This window comes from Cylas formicarius, unplaced genomic scaffold (assembly GCF_029955315.1).
Source record: "Cylas formicarius isolate icCylForm1 unplaced genomic scaffold, icCylForm1.1 PGA_scaffold_3__17_contigs__length_32017465, whole genome shotgun sequence".
Lineage (NCBI taxonomy): Eukaryota > Metazoa > Arthropoda > Insecta > Coleoptera > Brentidae > Cylas > Cylas formicarius.
Window position 1 is genome coordinate 30,838,580 of NW_026844326.1, and position 19,014 is coordinate 30,857,593.

At 41.1% G+C, this 19,014-nt stretch overlaps 1 protein-coding gene across 5 annotated transcripts in view; it reads right to left on the reverse strand.

Annotated features, from left to right (window-relative positions):
• Positions 1 to 19,014, reverse strand: part of LOC132699954 (serine/arginine repetitive matrix protein 2) — a 46,510-nt gene that overhangs the window by 983 nt on the left and 26,513 nt on the right. For 2 of the 5 annotated variants that reach the window (XM_060666962.1, XM_060666960.1), the window contains 6 exons: positions 9,619 to 9,717; positions 9,485 to 9,560; positions 9,306 to 9,392; positions 5,653 to 5,773; positions 5,406 to 5,538; positions 151 to 302 (listed from right to left, as the gene is read on the reverse strand). In XM_060666962.1, the coding sequence (XP_060522945.1) occupies positions 151 to 302; positions 5,406 to 5,538; positions 5,653 to 5,773; positions 9,306 to 9,392; positions 9,485 to 9,560; positions 9,619 to 9,717 (668 nt within the window). Of the gene's footprint in view, positions 1 to 150; positions 303 to 5,405; positions 5,539 to 5,652; positions 5,774 to 9,305; positions 9,393 to 9,484; positions 9,561 to 9,618; positions 9,718 to 19,014 lie in introns of those variants that run through there. The other 3 variants (XM_060666961.1, XM_060666963.1, XM_060666964.1) reach the window with 3 other exon arrangements.

Sequence of the window (19,014 nt, forward strand, 5' to 3'; positions counted from 1 at the left end):
TTCCAGTTTTGAACAGAGAATTTGACAGTTTTTTACATTGTTTTAGTTTAAATGCCATAAGACGTTTGTGGTTGTTTGCTTGCTGCTTTAAACGGCAAATGATCAGTGCTGCAGCCAGGGAACTACTTTAACAGTCGCAAATGTACTTACTCGGCAATTCTGAAGGCGAGCTCGAAATTATGCCTACGATCTTTGGGCGTGAGGGCGTGGTAATCGAAAGCTTCGGGCAGGAAATGGTGTATCAGCGCGCAGAAGGCCAGCCCGTCCGCCCAGCTGCTGGAGAAGTTGTCTAGTTGAACGTTCTACGAATCAAAAAGAAAGGAATTTAATACAATCGCTTTACTCCCTAGTGCCGTTTTATTATCTTATAGTAAAGTCACAACTGTTGCCTTAAATGAGAATTTGACTCATGGGCCAGAGAACATGGTTGATTTTGTTTTTCACCACTCCATGTAACCATAAGATTATGGAGAAATGAGTGAAAATTATTATTAGGAAAGTCGAGTTTTGGCCATTTGCGACTAAAGCTTATCGTTAAGCACGTATTTATCTAACAAAATTGAGATAGGTTAGGAACACTAGAGAAACAAATAATTGGTGTTAGTAATACAAAATTGTTGGCTGGCTGTAGGGATTTAATTTCACCTGTTGAACCGAGTTTAGATGTCAATAGCCAAGTGCACGGAAATAGTACATTAAATGTAGGTAAGCAAAACTGCAACTACTTTTGATTGAAGGGGTAAAATAAAATATTCCAGTTTTTCCTTATTACTAGTAAATTATCATCGGCTAGCGTCGCGCATACTGTGCATGGCTCAAGATTTTATACTCTGCTTCAAAGAAGAAATGTTGATTTGTAAGTGTTTCATCACAGTATTTTAAAAAGAACCGATACTTTTAGATAAAACTCTATGTTGCCATAATGCCATAATGATTTCAATCAATAGAATAGATAGACTAACCAAAACTAATGTTGGAGTTCTTCAGGGTTCAATAGTTGGACCAATATTGTACATCTTATGTATAATTGATATATTGGTTTTGCAAGATATCTCAATAGCATATGCGTATGGTACTGCAGTACCAAAAAAAGCAAAATCATGGCTCAAACTTTCAACCCATGTCATCAACACTGGGTAATATCAAAATGAACTGGTACTCAACAGAGACAAGTCTTTTTTTGGTGAAAGTCTGAAAGGAGTTATGATCTGTTCATAGATATAAGAAAAGTGACCAGTTGCTTTTGAATGGGATTATCCAAGGGTGGTCATTAACATACAATGAACAAGATTATTATCTAAAGTTTCGGAATTTAAATTCAGGTAAAATTGTGGTCCGTAATAGAAAATAATTTTATACCTACCTGTGTTTAATATTCTTTGGTTTGGTATACTATAAGGTTGTTCGGAAAGTCATTTCGTTTTTTCCCGTCAGAGGACTTAATTACGTTTTTTCGAAACCAACTTCACACTTAAGCCGAATAACCATTATATGCCTTGAGAGCTAATATTGCAAGGCTTGTGTGTGAAAAAGTTCTATTAATTCTACGCAGTAGTTTTTGGTTGGTGCCCTTTTAAATATGGAGAGCAATAAGCAGCATTTTCGTCATATTTTACTTTTTTACTTCAGAAAAGGTAAAAATGCTGTCCAAGGGAGAAAAAAATTGACGGATGTGTATGGAGAAGGCGTGTTAACAGTACGCCGGTGCCAGAACTGGTTTGCAAAATTTCGATCCGGCAATTTTGATGTCAAAGATGCACCACGGTCTGGAAGGCCGGTCGAAGCTGACAAAGATGCGATAAAGGCATTAGTTGATGCATATCGGCGAATAACCACACGAGAGATCGGTGAGAGATTAAATTTGTCGAATTCGACTGTTTATGGCCATTTGAAAGGCATGGGCTTAACCTCGAAGCTCGATGTGTGGGTGCCCCATGTCCTTAAGGAGCGAAATTTGTGTCGTCGCGTTGACGTGTGTGATTCGCTCCTCAAACGTCAAGAAAATGATCCTTTTTTGAAGCGGATTATTACTGGGGACGAAAAATGGGTTGTATACAACAATGTTAAACGCAAGAGGTCATGGAGCAGAAAAGATGAACCGGCTCAAAGCGTGTCAAAAGCCAACATTCACCAAAAAAAGGTGATGCTCTCCGTTTGGTGGGATGTCAAAGGAATCGTTTTTTTTGAGCTTTTGCCGGACAATACAACGATTAATTCAGAAGTCTATTGTCATCAACTGGACAAATTGAATGATTCACTTAAAGAGAAGAGGCCCGAATTAATCAACAGGAAGGGTGTAGTGTTCCACCACGATAATGCGAGACCTCACACAAGTTTGGTCACTCGCCAAAAACTTTTACAGCTTGAATGGGACTTACTGCAACATCCACCATATTCTCCAGATCTGGCGCCTTCCGACTACTATTTGTTCCGGTCCCTGCAAAATTTTCTGGAAACCTTTACCTCAAATGAAGATGTCAAAAACCACCTGAACCAGTTTTTTGCCAGCAAGGACCAAAACTTTTATGAGAGGGGAATTATGTTACTGCCAGAAAGATGGCAAAAGGTGTTGGACCAGAACGGCCAATATATAATTTAATAAAATATTTATTCATTATACGAAAACACGAAAACTGTCTTTCATGTTCCCCAAAAAAAACGAAATGACTTTCCGAACAACCCAATACTTAGTTTAAGTTTATTCATTCTTATTTCGCATGTAATACAGCGTGTGTTGAATCGTGTGCGAATTATGCAAAATATGTGCGAGTCTAGTGTAGAAAACACTATTTTATTGGGACTAAGGAAGTTATAAACAATGTTTATTTGACTCTCATTGAACGTGGTGCCAAGCATCTTTAGAAGAAACGGCCACATTGACGAAAATTGTGAATAATCGCATGTCAGCGAGGAAAAGAAGAAGCGATGCTGACATTTTCTCGAGTGTAGATGAAAGTGATCAAGATAGAATACGGCGTAAAATTTACCAGTTATACGAGGAACAAAGCGTGACTACATTAGATATCTTAGTTAGGAAGCTTGAAAAAGATGAAACCGGTGTTAAATGTGGCAGAACTACCTTATGGAAGTGTATTCAATACATGGGTTTTAGATTTAAAAAAATTGACAGAATTCGGAAACGACGACTGGAATATCTAGACAAAATTAGGATTTACAACAAAGACCAATTATTTACTTGGGTAAACCCCGGAAAATGGTTGGGTTGACTCAACTGATAAGTGTAAAACAAACGCTCCATCAGAAAGAGGTAAAAGAATAACTGTTTTGCATGCTGGCTCTAAAGATGGTTGAATTCCAAATGGACTTTCTCTGTCTTGCGAAAAATATTAAAGATTCTTCTCCGAATTACCATGAAGACACCACCGCTGATTTATTTGAAAGTTGGTTTAAAAACAAACTAGTTCCAAACATTCCTCCTAATAGCATCATTGTAATGGACAATGCAAGTTGTCACAGTCTACAGTTGACTAAAACCCCTTCCTCATGCGACACAAAAGCAACAATCCAAAACTACATGTATAATAACGACATTTATTTTCACGAAGATTATACCAAAAAGCAATTAATTAAGGTTCTACAAAGCTTGAACCTACAAACCTTACCACTGTATATTTAATCCCATTGAACATGTTTGGCACCAACTGAAATCTGCCATTCGTCGTAACAATGTTTTTAACTCCAATGTCGTCAAACTTATAGAAACCGAAGTTTTTAACATCCCTCCACAAAGTTGGGCAAACATATAGAAAAAGCAGAACAATCGTATATCCATATTGCAAATAATATAGAAAAAATAATAATTAGAACCGGCGATGATAGCGATAGTGATACTGATATATTATGTGAATAATTTTAAGTATTTTAAGAACGTAATGAAAATAATTTGCAATTTTATTTTAGATTTAAACATAAATACATACATAAATAAATAAATATTCTTTAGTATCTTTCCTAACAAATCCCCAAATAATCAAATTCCAAGCAAAGTACGGACCTGTTCGGCCATATTTTCTTTCTTATATCTATGAACAGACTTTACCAGTAGTCAATATCTTGGCATAACTTATGACTATAATACAGAATGGGATGTTCACGTGGCTGATACAGTAAAAAAACAAATCCTTAGTATATGGAAATATTAACAAGAAAGCAGTTGTTGTCTTTGCAGTCATAAAAGTGTATTCTTCAAATTATTTGAATAAAGGAACAAGATGCAGATGCCCCGCTGAGTATCAAATAAGCGTTCGTAGTGAATTCTATAGTGTATCAATATAGTGAATTAATTTTTGCATATAAGAAAATCAAATGAATATTCGTAATAAAAGTATTATTTATTGGACAAAGAAGTTATGCAGCAAACCATTTTAATAAATTACGTAATGAACTGGATAATCTCAATGTCGCTTCAAAAAAAAGTTAAACATAAGAAGTGTCACAATCAACTAAATAAAATGTGAAAATAAAATTCAAAATAAAAAAAAAACAGATTTTTTATGCAAAAGGAATTTTTGGCAATAAATATTATTATGTGTAAAAAAATATTTTTGGACTTAATATTAATAATGTTAACCCTTGTTTGAGTTGAAACAATTGACTAAAACTTGGTGGAATAAAAAGATTATTGTTGAAGCGAGTAATTTTTCTTGAACTTTCACGTAATGAATAATCCAATAAAAAAGTACACGAAACCATTCGTAAAATATGAATGAATGAAAAATGAACGGATTATCCAAGGGTTGTCATTAACATTCAATGCAACAAGATTATGCCCTTAATTAATCATTAATAATTAAACTTAAATCTAACTGATCGTTAAGCAATACATTTGAATGTCTCATTTTGTTAATCTCCATGGCTTCTAATAAATTTAATTTTCTACTTTTTGTGGCTGTGTGTAATATATCAAAATTGTCGTCAAAAATGTGTTTTTCTGTGTTTAAGTGTGTAGCATAATTAGAATCTAGACTATTGTTTTTATTTATTTATTGAAGGATCTACCTGTTTGTCCGATATAAATTTTAGGACAAGATCCACATTTCAACCTGTGGACCCCTGATTTTTAGGATTTTGGACATTTCGATTTATTGTTTTTAAATATATATATTGTCATTAACATACAATGCAACAAGATTATGCCCTTAATTAATCATTAATAATTAATTAATAATAATAATCTTGTTGCAATGTATGTTAATGACCACCCTATGAACAGATCATATATCGATTTACGTGTTCACCCTCTATGCGGCAAAGCATCCTTTCATCTAAAGATCTAAAACTAAAGTGTGCGCAGCGAAAAGCCCCGAAAGCCCCCGAGCCACACAACGTGCCCCTCCCACACAGAGACACCGCAAACGACACAAACGCTCAGAGACTTTTCGTACCTCGTACTCCTTCGTCTTCATCCGACACCAGTGCAAGAGGCGCTCTTTAATCGTGCTAGCGGACTGGGACAGGGCCGGATCGGTGAATTTAAATAGGGGCCCGCCTCCGCCGATACCCGGGGTGCCGGGGGTACTGCGGGGTACAACAACAACAAAGGGTCGAGTCACACATACGTCGATTCGCGGGGGTGGGGCTTGTGGGCGGGGACGGGCGAGGATTACCAACGAGGTCGTGGGCGAATCTTACCTCGGGGGAGTCGCCTTGCCCAGGCTGTTCTGTTTGTCCAGTTGACGGAACTTGGCGAACGGCGACATCGGCTTCTGTTTGGGCCGCGGCTGTTGGGCGGTCGACGCGTTCTCCTGCCGTCCTGCAACCAATAAGGGGGCGTGGCGTTAGCGGGCATGCGCGACCAACGGGGGAAAACGTGTTAGGGAACGCAAAAGACGACGCAACGCCGGAAGGGGCGGGGCTTACAACCGCGGGTTTGAACTCCGCACCCTCCGCGCGCGTCGCAAAACGGTTAACACGGGCGGCTCAAATCTAAAAAACACTGCCAGCGAGCAATTTGTTTAGGGGGCGGTCTCTGGGGGCGGTTAGAAAGTGCGTACACCCACACACACATTCTCACCCCTCCTATCGAGCGTCCCTGCTCCTCCTCCTCCTCCGCCTCCTCCTCGAACGTGTGGGGGTGTACGCTCTCCCGCGTCCTCTTCAAACAAACAACTTCTGCGTCTACGCGCTCCTTTTACTACATACTACGTGACACAAACAAATATACACCATGGAATGAACTTTTAAAGTGGGGAACGGTTACGTTTTCCTCCCCCGACCCCTGCCCGCTCACGACGTCTTGAACAACTCCTCGAACGATTCGTCCACTTTGGATTCGTCCAACAAGTCCGGACACACTATGTCCGGCAGCGTCCTGCTCCGGCTGATGCCCCTGGACGATACGGACACCTTCTCCGCCGTCTTTACCCTGTTGATGCTCCGTTTCACCACTTTGGTGTTACCCGGGGGGCTCTTCGCGCCACCGAGGAAAGATTCCATCGCTTTGCGCTTCTCCGACATCTCTTCCTTGCTCATGCCAGCTTCAAACATCTTGGGCACGGCCAGGGTGTGGCTCGATTTCGACCTCACCACGGTCGCACCGCTTTTGGGGGCCGTTTTCGCCCCCTGATTGGCGAGGCAGATCTGGTGCCACGAGTCCGACTTGCTCAGTATCTGAGCGTGAGTCGGAGCGCGTGGCGACTCCGGCGACTTCACGTTGATCAGGGGTATGTGGAAGTGGCCGGTGACCACCGACCGTCCCCTGTCGTCGATCTGCAGTTTCTCCAGCGGTTTCTGTGGCTGTATAATAGGCCTCACTACACCGCAACTCTTGGCGTCCTGGCCGGTACTCTTGTACTCGGGCTTCACGTTGCGCAGGGTGTTCTTCAAGTTAAAAGCAGCCTCGATGTCATGCTGCTCCCTGCTCATCGGAGATTTCTGCTTGACGAAGGTCGCCTGTTGGCTCACTGGCCCGGTCATCACTTTGCTACTCACGGCTGTGTGCTCGTGCAAGCTCTCGTTCGATATTTGCGTCTGGAGCTTGGGCTGCATCATAGGCTCGACCGCTTTCTGAGGCTTGAAAATCAACGTGGAGGTGAATTGAGCGTCTTGGGAGTGATAGTCCGGCGTCCCATGTGGCTCGGCACCAGCAAGTCTGGAGTAGGTCTGGGTGGTTGGGGATTTGGCTACCTGCTGACCTAATTGTTGCTCATTCGGCGGAGCAACGTTGTTGTGATATTGTGATGGAAGTTGGGCCACCTGCCGACTTAATTGTTGGTGATTCGGTGGAGCGGTGTAATTGTGACTTTGAGATGGAGGTTGAGCCACGTGCTGGCTTAAATGTTGGTGATTCGGTGTAGCGACATAGTTGTGACTTTGTGATGGAGGTTGGGCCACCTGCTGACCTAATTGTTGGTGATTCGGCGGAGCGGTATAGTTGTGACTTGGTGAAGGAGGTTTGGCCACCTGCTGACCTAAATGTTGGTGAATCGGTGGAGCGGTATAGTTGTGATATTGTGATGGAGGTTTGGCCGGCTGCTGACCCGGTACGTGTTGATAAATCCGCTGCTGCTGAGGTTGAGCGGACCAAGTCGGTGGCGACTGAGCCGAAATTTGCCTATTTTGAGGCCGCTGCTGCGCTTGGTCGTACCGGATCGTGTAATTTTGAGGCACGTAGTTGGAAGGGCTCGAGTTTTGTCTGCTGTAGGTCGGAACGTAATGCTTCTGAGTGACATTCGCGCTGACCTGATACGTTTGAGGTCGGTACTCGTCGTACTGGCCGCTCAATTTTCGCACGGTACTCGATTTAACGTCGGCGTGGTACGGCTTCTGCGCAGGCCGGGACGGCTCTTGCAGTGCCGAAGGTACCGCGACCCTGCCGAAGAGTTTCTGAGGCTTCGGCGGCTCGACCCGAGGCTGCTGCTCGAATTTTGCCACCGCCAGGCTCAGGACTCGGCTCCCACCGGCCGTGGCGGTCCAAGGTTTCGCGACCGTCGGCGAGGTCACCGACGAACACGGACTTCCGGTGGACCCTGACGTTCTCAGCGGTCTTGGGCTGTACAAGAACACCGAACCTTCGTCGCGTTTGATCTCGCTCTTGACAATTTGACCACCCTCCGGCATCGTCTTCTTGGGCAACGGTTTGAAAGCGCTCTGAGGAGCGTGGGAGAACTGATTGACCGGTTGGGGCTCGCTCCTCACCGTCAACGATCCTGTAACGATCGAGTTCTCCTTCTGCTTCTCCGCGAACATCTCCTGCAGGTTCCTCGCGCTTCTCCTGCTTATCTTCGGCCCGAAATGGGTCGGTTTACGCGCGTCGTCGTCCGACGATCTCCAAAAGCTCTCGTTCCGCTCGAAGTTACTCTTGAGGTTACCGAATCTGCTGCCCCAGGAGGCGCCCGCCGCCCACGGAGACGATTTGTCGGTAGCGGCGTCGTTGTGTTTGTTGATGAACGCGAGAAACTTCTTGTCCGACTCCGTCTTCGGCTCGAACGCGGGCACTATCTTTTTTCCGCTGGGGTTGCTCACGCCCAGGGGTCCCTTCAGGGCGGGATAACCGTCTCGCTTCTCCCGCGAGTCACGTTCTTCCTCCGACTCTTCGTCGTCCTCGTAATAAAACAAGGGCTTGGGTATGTCTATGGTGTTGGCGCGTTTCATTTTAAGTCTGCGGCCTTGAGGGTCGAACCTCTGCGCCTTGGTGGACGTCTCTTCCGACGGTTTCGTGTAGATCGGGTTCTTCTTCAAGCCAGTGTTGGAATCTTCTTCTTCGCCGAAGAGGAGCTCGAATGCCTCGACCAATTCGGTGGGCGTGTGTATGGAGGACGAGCTATTGGACGAACTGAAAGGTTTCGCGGTCGCGTTCTTGACCTTGGCCTGGGCTACGTTCTTGTAGGAGGAGCTCGCGCTGCTCGTAGGCACGCTGCTCTCGCTATTCTGCTTACTCAAACCCGACGGGGTCAACTCGTTCAGCGAGATCTCCTCGATCAGGCGCCTGGCGTCGGCTAGCTCCTCCTTGGACACGCCCACCGTGTGTCTGGTCTGTCGGCTCCGCCTCTTTTGGAACCTGCCGGCTCCTGAGGTCGTGGTCGACGACCTACGGTCGCTAACTCCGCCTCCGCTCAAACCCGCCTGCAGTTTGCAGACCAACTGCAGCAGGGAGCTTCTGCGCTCGGGCGTTATATCGGTCTGATCGCTTTTGAGCGAATTGGAGAGTTTCTCTAAGGCGTTCTGCACCTCGGCTATGAGGCCGGACCTCTGGTCCTCACCAGATTCCGTCCCAGAGTCGGGCGTTACGTCGTTAGCGGGCGCTACGAGCAACCCCTGCAGGAGGGGCAGTAATTGGGACTCACCGTCGATGTGTCCGGCGGCGGCGGCGGGGGTGGGCGTCGCGGGCTTCTCCACGGAGGCGGCGGCCTCGTCGACGAGCGCGGTGCAGGCTGCAACGAACGGATAAAGTGGTGCTGTGGTGGTGACGGTTAAGAGGTGTGCGTGTCAAAGTGTTAGCTCGAGATGTGTATGTTCGTTATACCTTCTTGTTCCGCCATTACTCGGCGCAGGCGTGCTCTGACGTAGCGACGTTCCTCGTAGTCCGTGCTCTGTTCCAGCTGGAATGACGGGATTATAGTTTAAGTGAGGTTAGGAAATTCGCGCGCCAATCCTTACCAATAGTCGTAGGGTCTGCTCCTCCCACACGGTCTCTAATTCTTGCTCGGTGATCGGGTGACGGAATATCCGGGTGGTGGTGGTCGGTTTTCCGCCCTCCTGCGTGTCGTACAAGAGACGTTTAAGACACTAATTAAGTCGTGGAAAATGTTTATCGATAGATGGAAAAAAAGGCACGCTTGGAAAAGCAAATTTTCTTCGCCCAGCAGTAATAATAAAGTGAATAAGACAAGTAACCCACGAAATCTTGAGTGTCATTGGTCAAAACGTACATTTAACTTAACATGAGACCGATGCAAATTAAAAACACACATGAACAACTATGCAAGAATAGTATGGATTAACGATTTTGAATTGTCAATTCCAATTAAAACCGAATATATCAAAATAGTATGAAATGTATCTAACTTACGCCGAAATATACAGGGTGAGTCAAAGATAGCGTAAAAATCACAATGTTTTCAAGTGATCCAAATATATTCGTTTATTTTGAACATCCTGTAGCATTAAATTTAAATGAAATTATTGGGAAAACTGTTTGATTTATTTGGGTATTATTATTGCATTATAAAAAGTTTCACTTTCACAAAGTCCACTTTAAAACAAGTTAACATTTATAGCTTTCCTCTTCACCATTTTCTCGTATATTTTGAAACCGACAAGATAATGTACTCTGTCGTCGACTCACCCTGTACAAGCAACCGCCATTTGAAGACGAGGCGTAATATAACTATCGTTATTATTTTTATTATTATTATTATTATCATATTTTGATTTTTTGCTCTATTAGAAAATTCATTTTTTTAAAAATACTGTTGCCGATCTTCAATTAAAGGACTTAAAAACCAACCATTCAATATTTCAACAAAAATGCTGATCAAAACTAAAATCATAACAACGGTAACATGTTCATCAATCAAAATCACGCGCGCCGTGGCCATCCACGGACCATAAATTTTAAAATTTCCTAGTTTTTTTCGCTAAATTTGTCAGTTCGGCAACGTCGCGTTCGAGCGTCCCCGCGAGCGTGGCCAAAATAGGCTACCGGCCGTCGCCGCCGTCGGTATCGTACGCGCGACGTCGCGACGGCAGGGGAGGGGCGACCTTGTCCTTCAAAATTCTTTTTTTTTTTAATTTAATTCGCGAAATTTTTTCGGATTCGGCGGTGAGGAGGGGGCGGACGCTCACGTACCTGAAGGTTGGAAAAAATCGGTTCGAACACGACGCTCGGGAGGAAGAACCTCAACGGCTCCCAAAGCCACCTCATCGCGACGGAAGCTGAGTTTAATAAAACAAATGCACGACGATGTTTTGACTGGTGTCAAACCCCGCCATCCCTACTACCCCCACCACTTGTCGCCGGTAAACAAAAGGACAAAAGGTTCGCGAAAAAATCACGCGCGACGACAACGTAAAAAAAAAGCCGAAACGTTTTAGCACGTTATGCTATTCCTGGACACGGCATGCTTAAAATTAGAAACCGCGAACATCTGCGGCCTTTGTTCCGAGAAAACCTCAGGTGGCTTTGTTCGAACGGCGATTTTACCGAAGGGCGTGACGTATGGTTTTCCAAAAATTCGACGGGAATGCGGAAAAATGTACGGTGCGTTCATTTTATCTTGGTAACATTTTTGTTTTTAGAAATATACGTACGGTCTGTTCATAGGTTGTCATTAACATACAATGCAACAAGATTATTACCTAAAGTTTCGAAATTTAAATTCAGGTAAAATTGTGGTGTACTTAGATTAAGTTTATCTCATTTCGTGTGTAATACAACGTGTGTTGAACCGTGTGCGAATTATGCAAAATATGTGCGAGTCTAGTGTATCTCAGGAGATGCTCCCGCCCAAATGTAGGAAACACCATTCTATTGATATTAAGGAAGTTATAAAAAATGTTTATTTGACTCTCATTGAACGTAGTGATAGCAAGCAAGCATCTTTAGAAGAAAGGGCCAGATTGACGAAAATTCCAACATCAACTGTATGGAAAATTGTGAATAATCCCTTTTCAGCGAGGAAAAAAAGAAGCGATGCTGACATTTTCTCGAGTGTAGATGAAAGTGATCAAGATATAATACGGCGTAAAATTTACCAGTTATACGAGGAACAAAGCGTGCCTACATTAGATATCTTAATTAAGAGGCTTGAAAAAGTTTCAATGGAATCTTTTAGAATTCGGTAATGGCGACTGGAATATCTCGAAAAAATTTGGATTTACCGAGAACAGCAAAGGCCAATTATTTGCTTGGATGAAACCTGGTTTGATACTTATGATACCCCAGAAAAGGGTTGGGTTGACTCAACTGATGAGTGTAAAACCAAAGCGCCATCAAAAAGAGGTAAAAGATTAACTATTTTGCATGCTGGCTCTAAAGATGGTTGGATTCCAAATGGACTTGCTCCGTCTGCGAAAAGTGTTAAAGATTATTCTCTGGATTACCATGAAGACACTACCGCTGATTTATTTGAAAGTTGGTTTAGAAACAAACTACTTCCAAACATTCGTCCTAATAACGTAATTGAAATGGACAATGCAAGTTATCACAGTAGACAGTTGTGACACAAAAGCAACAATCCAAAAGTACATGTATAATAACGACATTTATTTTCACGAAGATTATACCAAAAATTGATTAATTAATTATTTAATTAAATTAATTATCGCTGTATATTTAATCCCATTGAACATGTTTGGCACCAACTGAAATCTGCCATTCGTCGTAACAATGTTTTTCCCCGTGTTAACTAAATGTCGTTAAACTTATAGAAACCGAAGTTTTTAACATCCCTCCATAAAGTTGGGCAAATTCTGTTAAAAAGCAAACTGCTTTATCGAGCCAAGTTCGATATGAAGTGGAGGCAGTAGAACACTTTTTGGAGTCAACTAAGCTATCTCTTAATACATTTTTGCTACCAGGTGTAAGGCCCATTCTATTTGAGTCCAATGTCTATCCCACTCACAAATACAACCCTCCTATTGTCCTAGGAGCGTACACAGCACTTTAAGGTTCCCACAAAACATCCACTGATGTGCTTGGTAGTTTAGTTTCTTCAAAAGAAATTCGAAATTGGTAGAATAGCAGAATAACAGAGACAAGATTGGGATACACAATTTGTCTCTTATATTTTCTGTTGAATCCTTGTGTGATTTCTAGGCTTTCGTCATACCAAAGGAGCACCAAAGCTTCAACATTTCTTTCTACCTTCATGAAAGTTTCTTAATGCTTCAACGCAAAAGGAACCAACTGTACAAGGAGCCCAGGACCTGTCTTGGCCGCCATTTTTCACCAAAAAAGTTATAGTTTGCCTTTGCTTTACTTCGATATAAGTACCACAGATATAACAAAAGTTTGTTTGGATTGTGCAAACAAAGTCTTTCCATATTTATTCTAGAACACTAGAAATACGCAACAACGCGAACATAGTAGCCCGACTACCAATAGAACCAAACTGCGCATAAGCAGTTACAACGCTGTATTGACGCAGTGTTGCCAAATCACATTTAATTTCATAAAAATCAATTCATGCCTAACATAGAACAAAAATATTCATGTCATTAACAAAGTAACATTTTTAAGATATAGAGTGCTAGGAAAAAAATGATTAGGAAAAAAATGACTTGATAGAGCAAAAATATGGCGTTTTTTGGAAAAAGGGCCTCCAAAAATATATTAACAAACAAACAGCTTTCAAACATCAAAATCGCTGTAGTCCAGTGTAATCTAAAGTGACCATCTAACAGATCAGTGCTAAAAATAAAATTTAAGTTCAAAATGCGGAAAAATAACATTAAAAAAGGAAAAACAATATATTCAAGGTGACGTTCGGTCGAAATTACTTGTTGCTTTCCAAAAATCGATGAAATCGAAATTAACCAAAACTGACCGGAAATAGCCAGAGAAAAATCACTAGGAACGACGTTTTTTGAAAATGTACAGGGTGAATAAAACTATAAAACTATATTTGAATTGTCAGTTTGTATTACATGGCCGGACCAAAAAGTTCCAATCAGAATATATTTATAGGTTTGTGCTAAATTTTAAAATAAAGGCATAAAAAAGTAAAAAACCCGGACGTTTCAGATTTTCCGCCAGAACATTATTGAACTCATTTGATTGGAATACCCAAAATGGCGTATCTAATGCTCCTGCGTGGCAAAAGCGAAAAATTAAACTGCGACGCGCGTCTTCAACTGCGAGGGGGTGGGGGACCCAACGCCGGCTACAAATTAAACGCAGTACAAATATCGGATTTTCGCGTTTGGACCGGGTCCAACTAATAAACTTGAAAATAAACAAACAACTTCAAATTTGGACGCTCGGGCGATTCCGTAACCAAAAATTCCTGCGTCTGAGATCCCATCGATCAGAGAGTGCTTTGACGGCACTCGTAAAACGTTACGTTTCCGCCGCCATTTTTGAAATGAAACGCCGCAATAATAATCGAATTCTCCAAGTCGTTTAAGATTCGGGCAGAAAAATGTTTACAATCTTTTGTTGAAATCCAAAAACGATATACAGGTCGTCTCTAAAAGGTCAGCCCAAAAATTCTCCAACAAAAATCGCTATTTTAATCACGTGTTACGTAAGTAATTAAAATATGTGGCTTCATATTGTTTTATGGCTTTTTTTGTTTGTCACTTCAAATTATGCAGGCGGTGTTGCCGCTTCTATATAAACGTGGCAACATCTTGCCTACTTTAAACGGAACCCCAAGTATATCATTACGCAAGAAATAAAGTAGATTTTGTTCAGGTTTATCTATATTTATATATTTCCCTTATCGAAGTGAAAAAAACCTAGAAAGAACGTTTTTATTTTTTTGTCCGTTCTCCGTTCCCTGTAGACCCTTCATAAAAACGCGAATACCTTCGGAACCGTTGAAGCCAGAATGCTGAAATTTTTCTCCTTTTAAACAGAGCACGAGACACGTAAGCGATTTTTAAAAATTTAAATACTGCATCTGAGAGATTTCGAGAAAATAATCATTTATCAAAAATAGTATATACGATCGAAGACATTCTTGAACCAAAAGACGCTCGAGATGGGCACCAAAAACCATTATTCTTGATGATTTTTGAAAAATGTACTGGGTGGTTTTTCAGTTATAGACAAAAATCTAAAAGACTTCGGAAATTGTTTTTTTCCAGACTAAATTATTGGCCATAATTCATAAAATTCATAAAAAATATGGCTAACAAATTTACCATACACGTTTTTCGAGATATTTGAAAAAGTCAATGTGACATTACGGCACACTGCTTATTTTCAGAGAACAAGTATTTTCTTGAAAACCATTTACCCTATTGAAAAAAATGATATACTGGCCTCAAAAATTAAAAAAATTGTTTTTCGTTATTACAATTATAAATTCCGGTTATTTGTACATTTTTGGCCCTTTGCGTAATACCAGGGCTAAAATGGACCGCTTAACACTTCTAAAAAAAAAGCTATTTCATATTATTATAACCTAATCATATTTAATTTATTGTTAAGTGTTATTTTTTGGATAATTCTATGGATAACATTTTTTTTTAATCTAAAATATAAAATAAAATCTGGAGGGCCGTGGAAAACGCCCCTAACCCCACTTTATACTAGTACTGACCGTTAAAAAAAATGGACGATAAAAAAACGCGCTTCTTACCTTTTACGGCGTCGATTAATCCTCGCGACGAATGGGGCGTACGGGCTGGAGAGGGGGGGAGTAGAACGACGCAATCAAACCCGAAAAAAATAATAAGCGAAACGAAACGCGAAAAAGAATGCCGGACGCGTACAAAATGCTCGCTTGCGTCTCGTAAGGAATCTCGAGCAACACAGGCGACTCGATCGCGCGGCGGCGGCGTCGCGACGCGTTGACGTCATCGCCGATCCGAATTTAGCCGCCCCAGCGTCTCTAACATATACGCGATCGTTTTATTTTCGAGGAAAATCGGCGCAATCGCACGTTTCAACGTAGATAGAAATGGAAAATAACAGAAAACGAATCAAAATGGAGACACATCGCATTTACACTGTCCTACAGTAATACTAAACAATGATCGATGGATGCCTGTTGGGAGTGTCTGGGCGTACCGTGCGTTCAATTTATCTTGATAACATTTAATTAGCTGTTTCTTGTTTTGTAGAGATACGAAGGGTTAAAGTAGTGCCGCCATCTGGCGACTAACGTTTTTATAGGGAAGTTTGACAGTTTGAGGTTAGGTTTACTCGGTTAGGTTTCGGCGAAAGAGTTTTGCAAAATACACAGTGTTAGTCATTTTCCGACGTTTTATTTTACCGAAAAATTGTGTTAGTGAAAATTGCTGAACAATAACCCCCAAATCAATCATTGAAAAAGGTTCTGTGTGATTCGATAGTTTTATTTTCTTTTAATCACTGTGATGTCGTCTATGGTTCCTGTATGACAGCAGCTGCCTCACAACGGATTCAAAAAATCCGGAAACACGGTCTAAGATTCATTTTTGGGATTAAATGCGGCAGGCCTGTTAGTCACTGAAGGAAGTCCGATTGCTTAATATGAAAAATCGACGATATCTACATAAATGTAATCTTTATCACAAAATTGTAAGATTGAAGTCTCCACGCCATCAAATATCTTATTTTGTTCATCCGAACCGTGTTACATCATTGTAATCGGAAATCGCTTTTTTGTAAGTGAATTCAAAATAAATATCGTTTTCTATCAAGTAATTTTGGATTTCAGTTTTTGAACTTTGCTTTGGGTAGGTCGCGTTATCCATGATACTAACACCGCCTTTGGGAATAATTTTTAAAAGATTGTTTTGAAACCAATTTTTGAAAAAGTTGGGCACTCGCATCCCGATGATAATCCAAGCTGTCACTCTTAATACTCTCTGCGGACAACAGCAACCAGTTTGGGACCAATCTCATTTCTGATCCAGGGTGAATTATGGTGATGCGTTTTCTTTTACTTCAAGGTGCTTTTGTCTGACAGTTTTAAATGGAATCAGTCCATTCTTTGGATACAGTGGCGAATGTATCGAACCATGTTTCATCAATGTAAATTATGGATCTGTTGTCTGTTGTTTCTTGCCTTCTATTTTGCGGTACTTAAATCCCATTTTACAAACCACTCTATAGGCAGACTATAGTTGATACTTTCTACTCGTTGAGCAATTTGCCTTTACAAATCCTGTTTCGAGTGAATACATTACCAAAACACTACATTACATTACCAAACACGGATTACAGCGTATAACCAACGCCGGCAATGACGTCACGAATTCGTCGACGCTTTCTAGCGCCTTACGATCTGTTAACTTACGAGGTCAGCGCAAAAATTTCCCGGCCTGAATATGAAAGAAACAAAGTAGAGTAACAATTTTTTAGTAGTTTTCAATATAATCCCCCTTAACTTCAATACACTTATTACATCTTTTTATTAACAAGTCTGCAAAATGAGCTAAACAGCCTTTTTTAACTCAACTTCGTCGTTAAACCGCCGTCCACGTAAGCCTTTTTTCAAATATCCAAACAAATAATAGTCGCCGGGGGCCATATCTGGACTATAGGGAGGATGATATATCTGTTGGAACCCACACTCTAAAATGGCAGCTTGCGCAACACCAGCAGTATGGACAGGTGCATTATCACGCAAAAGACGCACGCCTCTGCTCAGTTTTCCTCGACGTTTTACACGTACGCAGTCTCGCAATTTATGTAATAATGTTGCGTAATATTAATAGTATTAGTTTCTCTAAAATCTATGAAAAGAATTCTTTCACAATCCCAAAGATCGTGGCCATCACCTTTTTTGTTGACTGGCAGGCTCTGAAGTTTCTTGGAGGTGCTTCACCCTTACGACGCCACTCTATTGATTCTTTTTTCGATAGAGGGTCATAATAGAGAACCATAGTTTCATCTCTCGTCACAACAGTTTCTATCACAGGCTTCGGTTCCGACCCACAGAGTTCCAAAAAAGACCGCGCACACTCGACACGGCGTTGTTTTTGAATAGCCGAAAGGTTTTCAGGAACCCATCTTGCACTCACCTTATGCATACCTAAACCATCATGCAGGATTCGACGAACACCTGTATCAGAAAGCTTAGTAATTTCTGAGATTTCCTTGACCTTTAAACGTCGATCACTCAATACCACCTCGTCCACAATCGCAACCAATATCTTCCGTTATGACCTCCACTGATCGACCAGTTCTTGAATTCGAAAACGTTCCAAAACGTTTTGCCCAATCTTTCACTACAGCATACGAAGGAGAACTTTGGCCGTACACACCATCCAGCCTTTCTTTAATAATTTTAGGTGCTAAACCTTCTTTTGTCAAAATTTTTGTGACTGCTCTATACTCAATTTGCGTTATTAGCGACATTTTTTCGGACACGTCTTGTTTAAAATTCCGTCAATAAGAAACTATTTGACGTAAGTCTTCAATTTTTTTTTCGCAGCCTACTAATGTCTATGTCAGGCCGGAAAATTTTGGCGCTAACCTCGTAAATATTCCCATAAAGGGGAAATCTAAAAGACCGAAATTTTCATAATACTCTTTAACAATAAAACGGTATAACTTAAAAAATCCCAGTGATATTAATTATTTTACTTCTGCTTTTAGCAATATTAACAATTGCCCCGAAACCAATGCTTCCTATAAAAAGCTCAACTGGAATATATCATTTGCATTTAAACTCGCAACTATCGACTCAATTCAAGCCATTATTTCAAACTTTAAGTCAAATTCTGCTGGTGTTGACTGTGTACCTGCTAGAATGCTTCAGATGACCCGCCATATTACCGCGCCATACGGCACACATATTATTAATTGCTGTTTGGAAGTAGGCTATTTTCCTAGTATTTGGAAGTTTGCTTTGGTCACGCCATTAGCAAAAGACAATCTAAGTTCTCGATTTCTCCCTGTCTCATCACGTATACCCCAAGGTTCCGTCCTTGGATCTATATTATTATAAATTTACATTTCTGATATGTATACATCCATAGAATATTTGGATTTGCATTCATTTGCTGATGACTCCTTCGATTCTAAATTATTTGATATTGCTTCAATTTATGTCAATTGGGATTTGCACAACTTATTTCTATATTCTTCTACGCATACTATTCAACTTAATGCTAAAAAATGCAATATAATTTTCTTTTTCTTCTTTTTCTCACAAAATCCAGGCTAAAAATTGACAGTACTTTCAAGTACTTTTTGGGGTCTATGGTTTTCCAAATTACTAGCACATCGAATCCGTTTTAATTACGAGCCCAATTAAAGTTTTCACGATATCGTTCATTTTTGTTCCGCAGATCAATTTCTTATAACGCTGTCGTAATTTTTAATATTATTCCGTAAAATCACATTCAATTAAATGCTTTAAAAAATATTTCAGGTTGAAACTGCTAACTTCT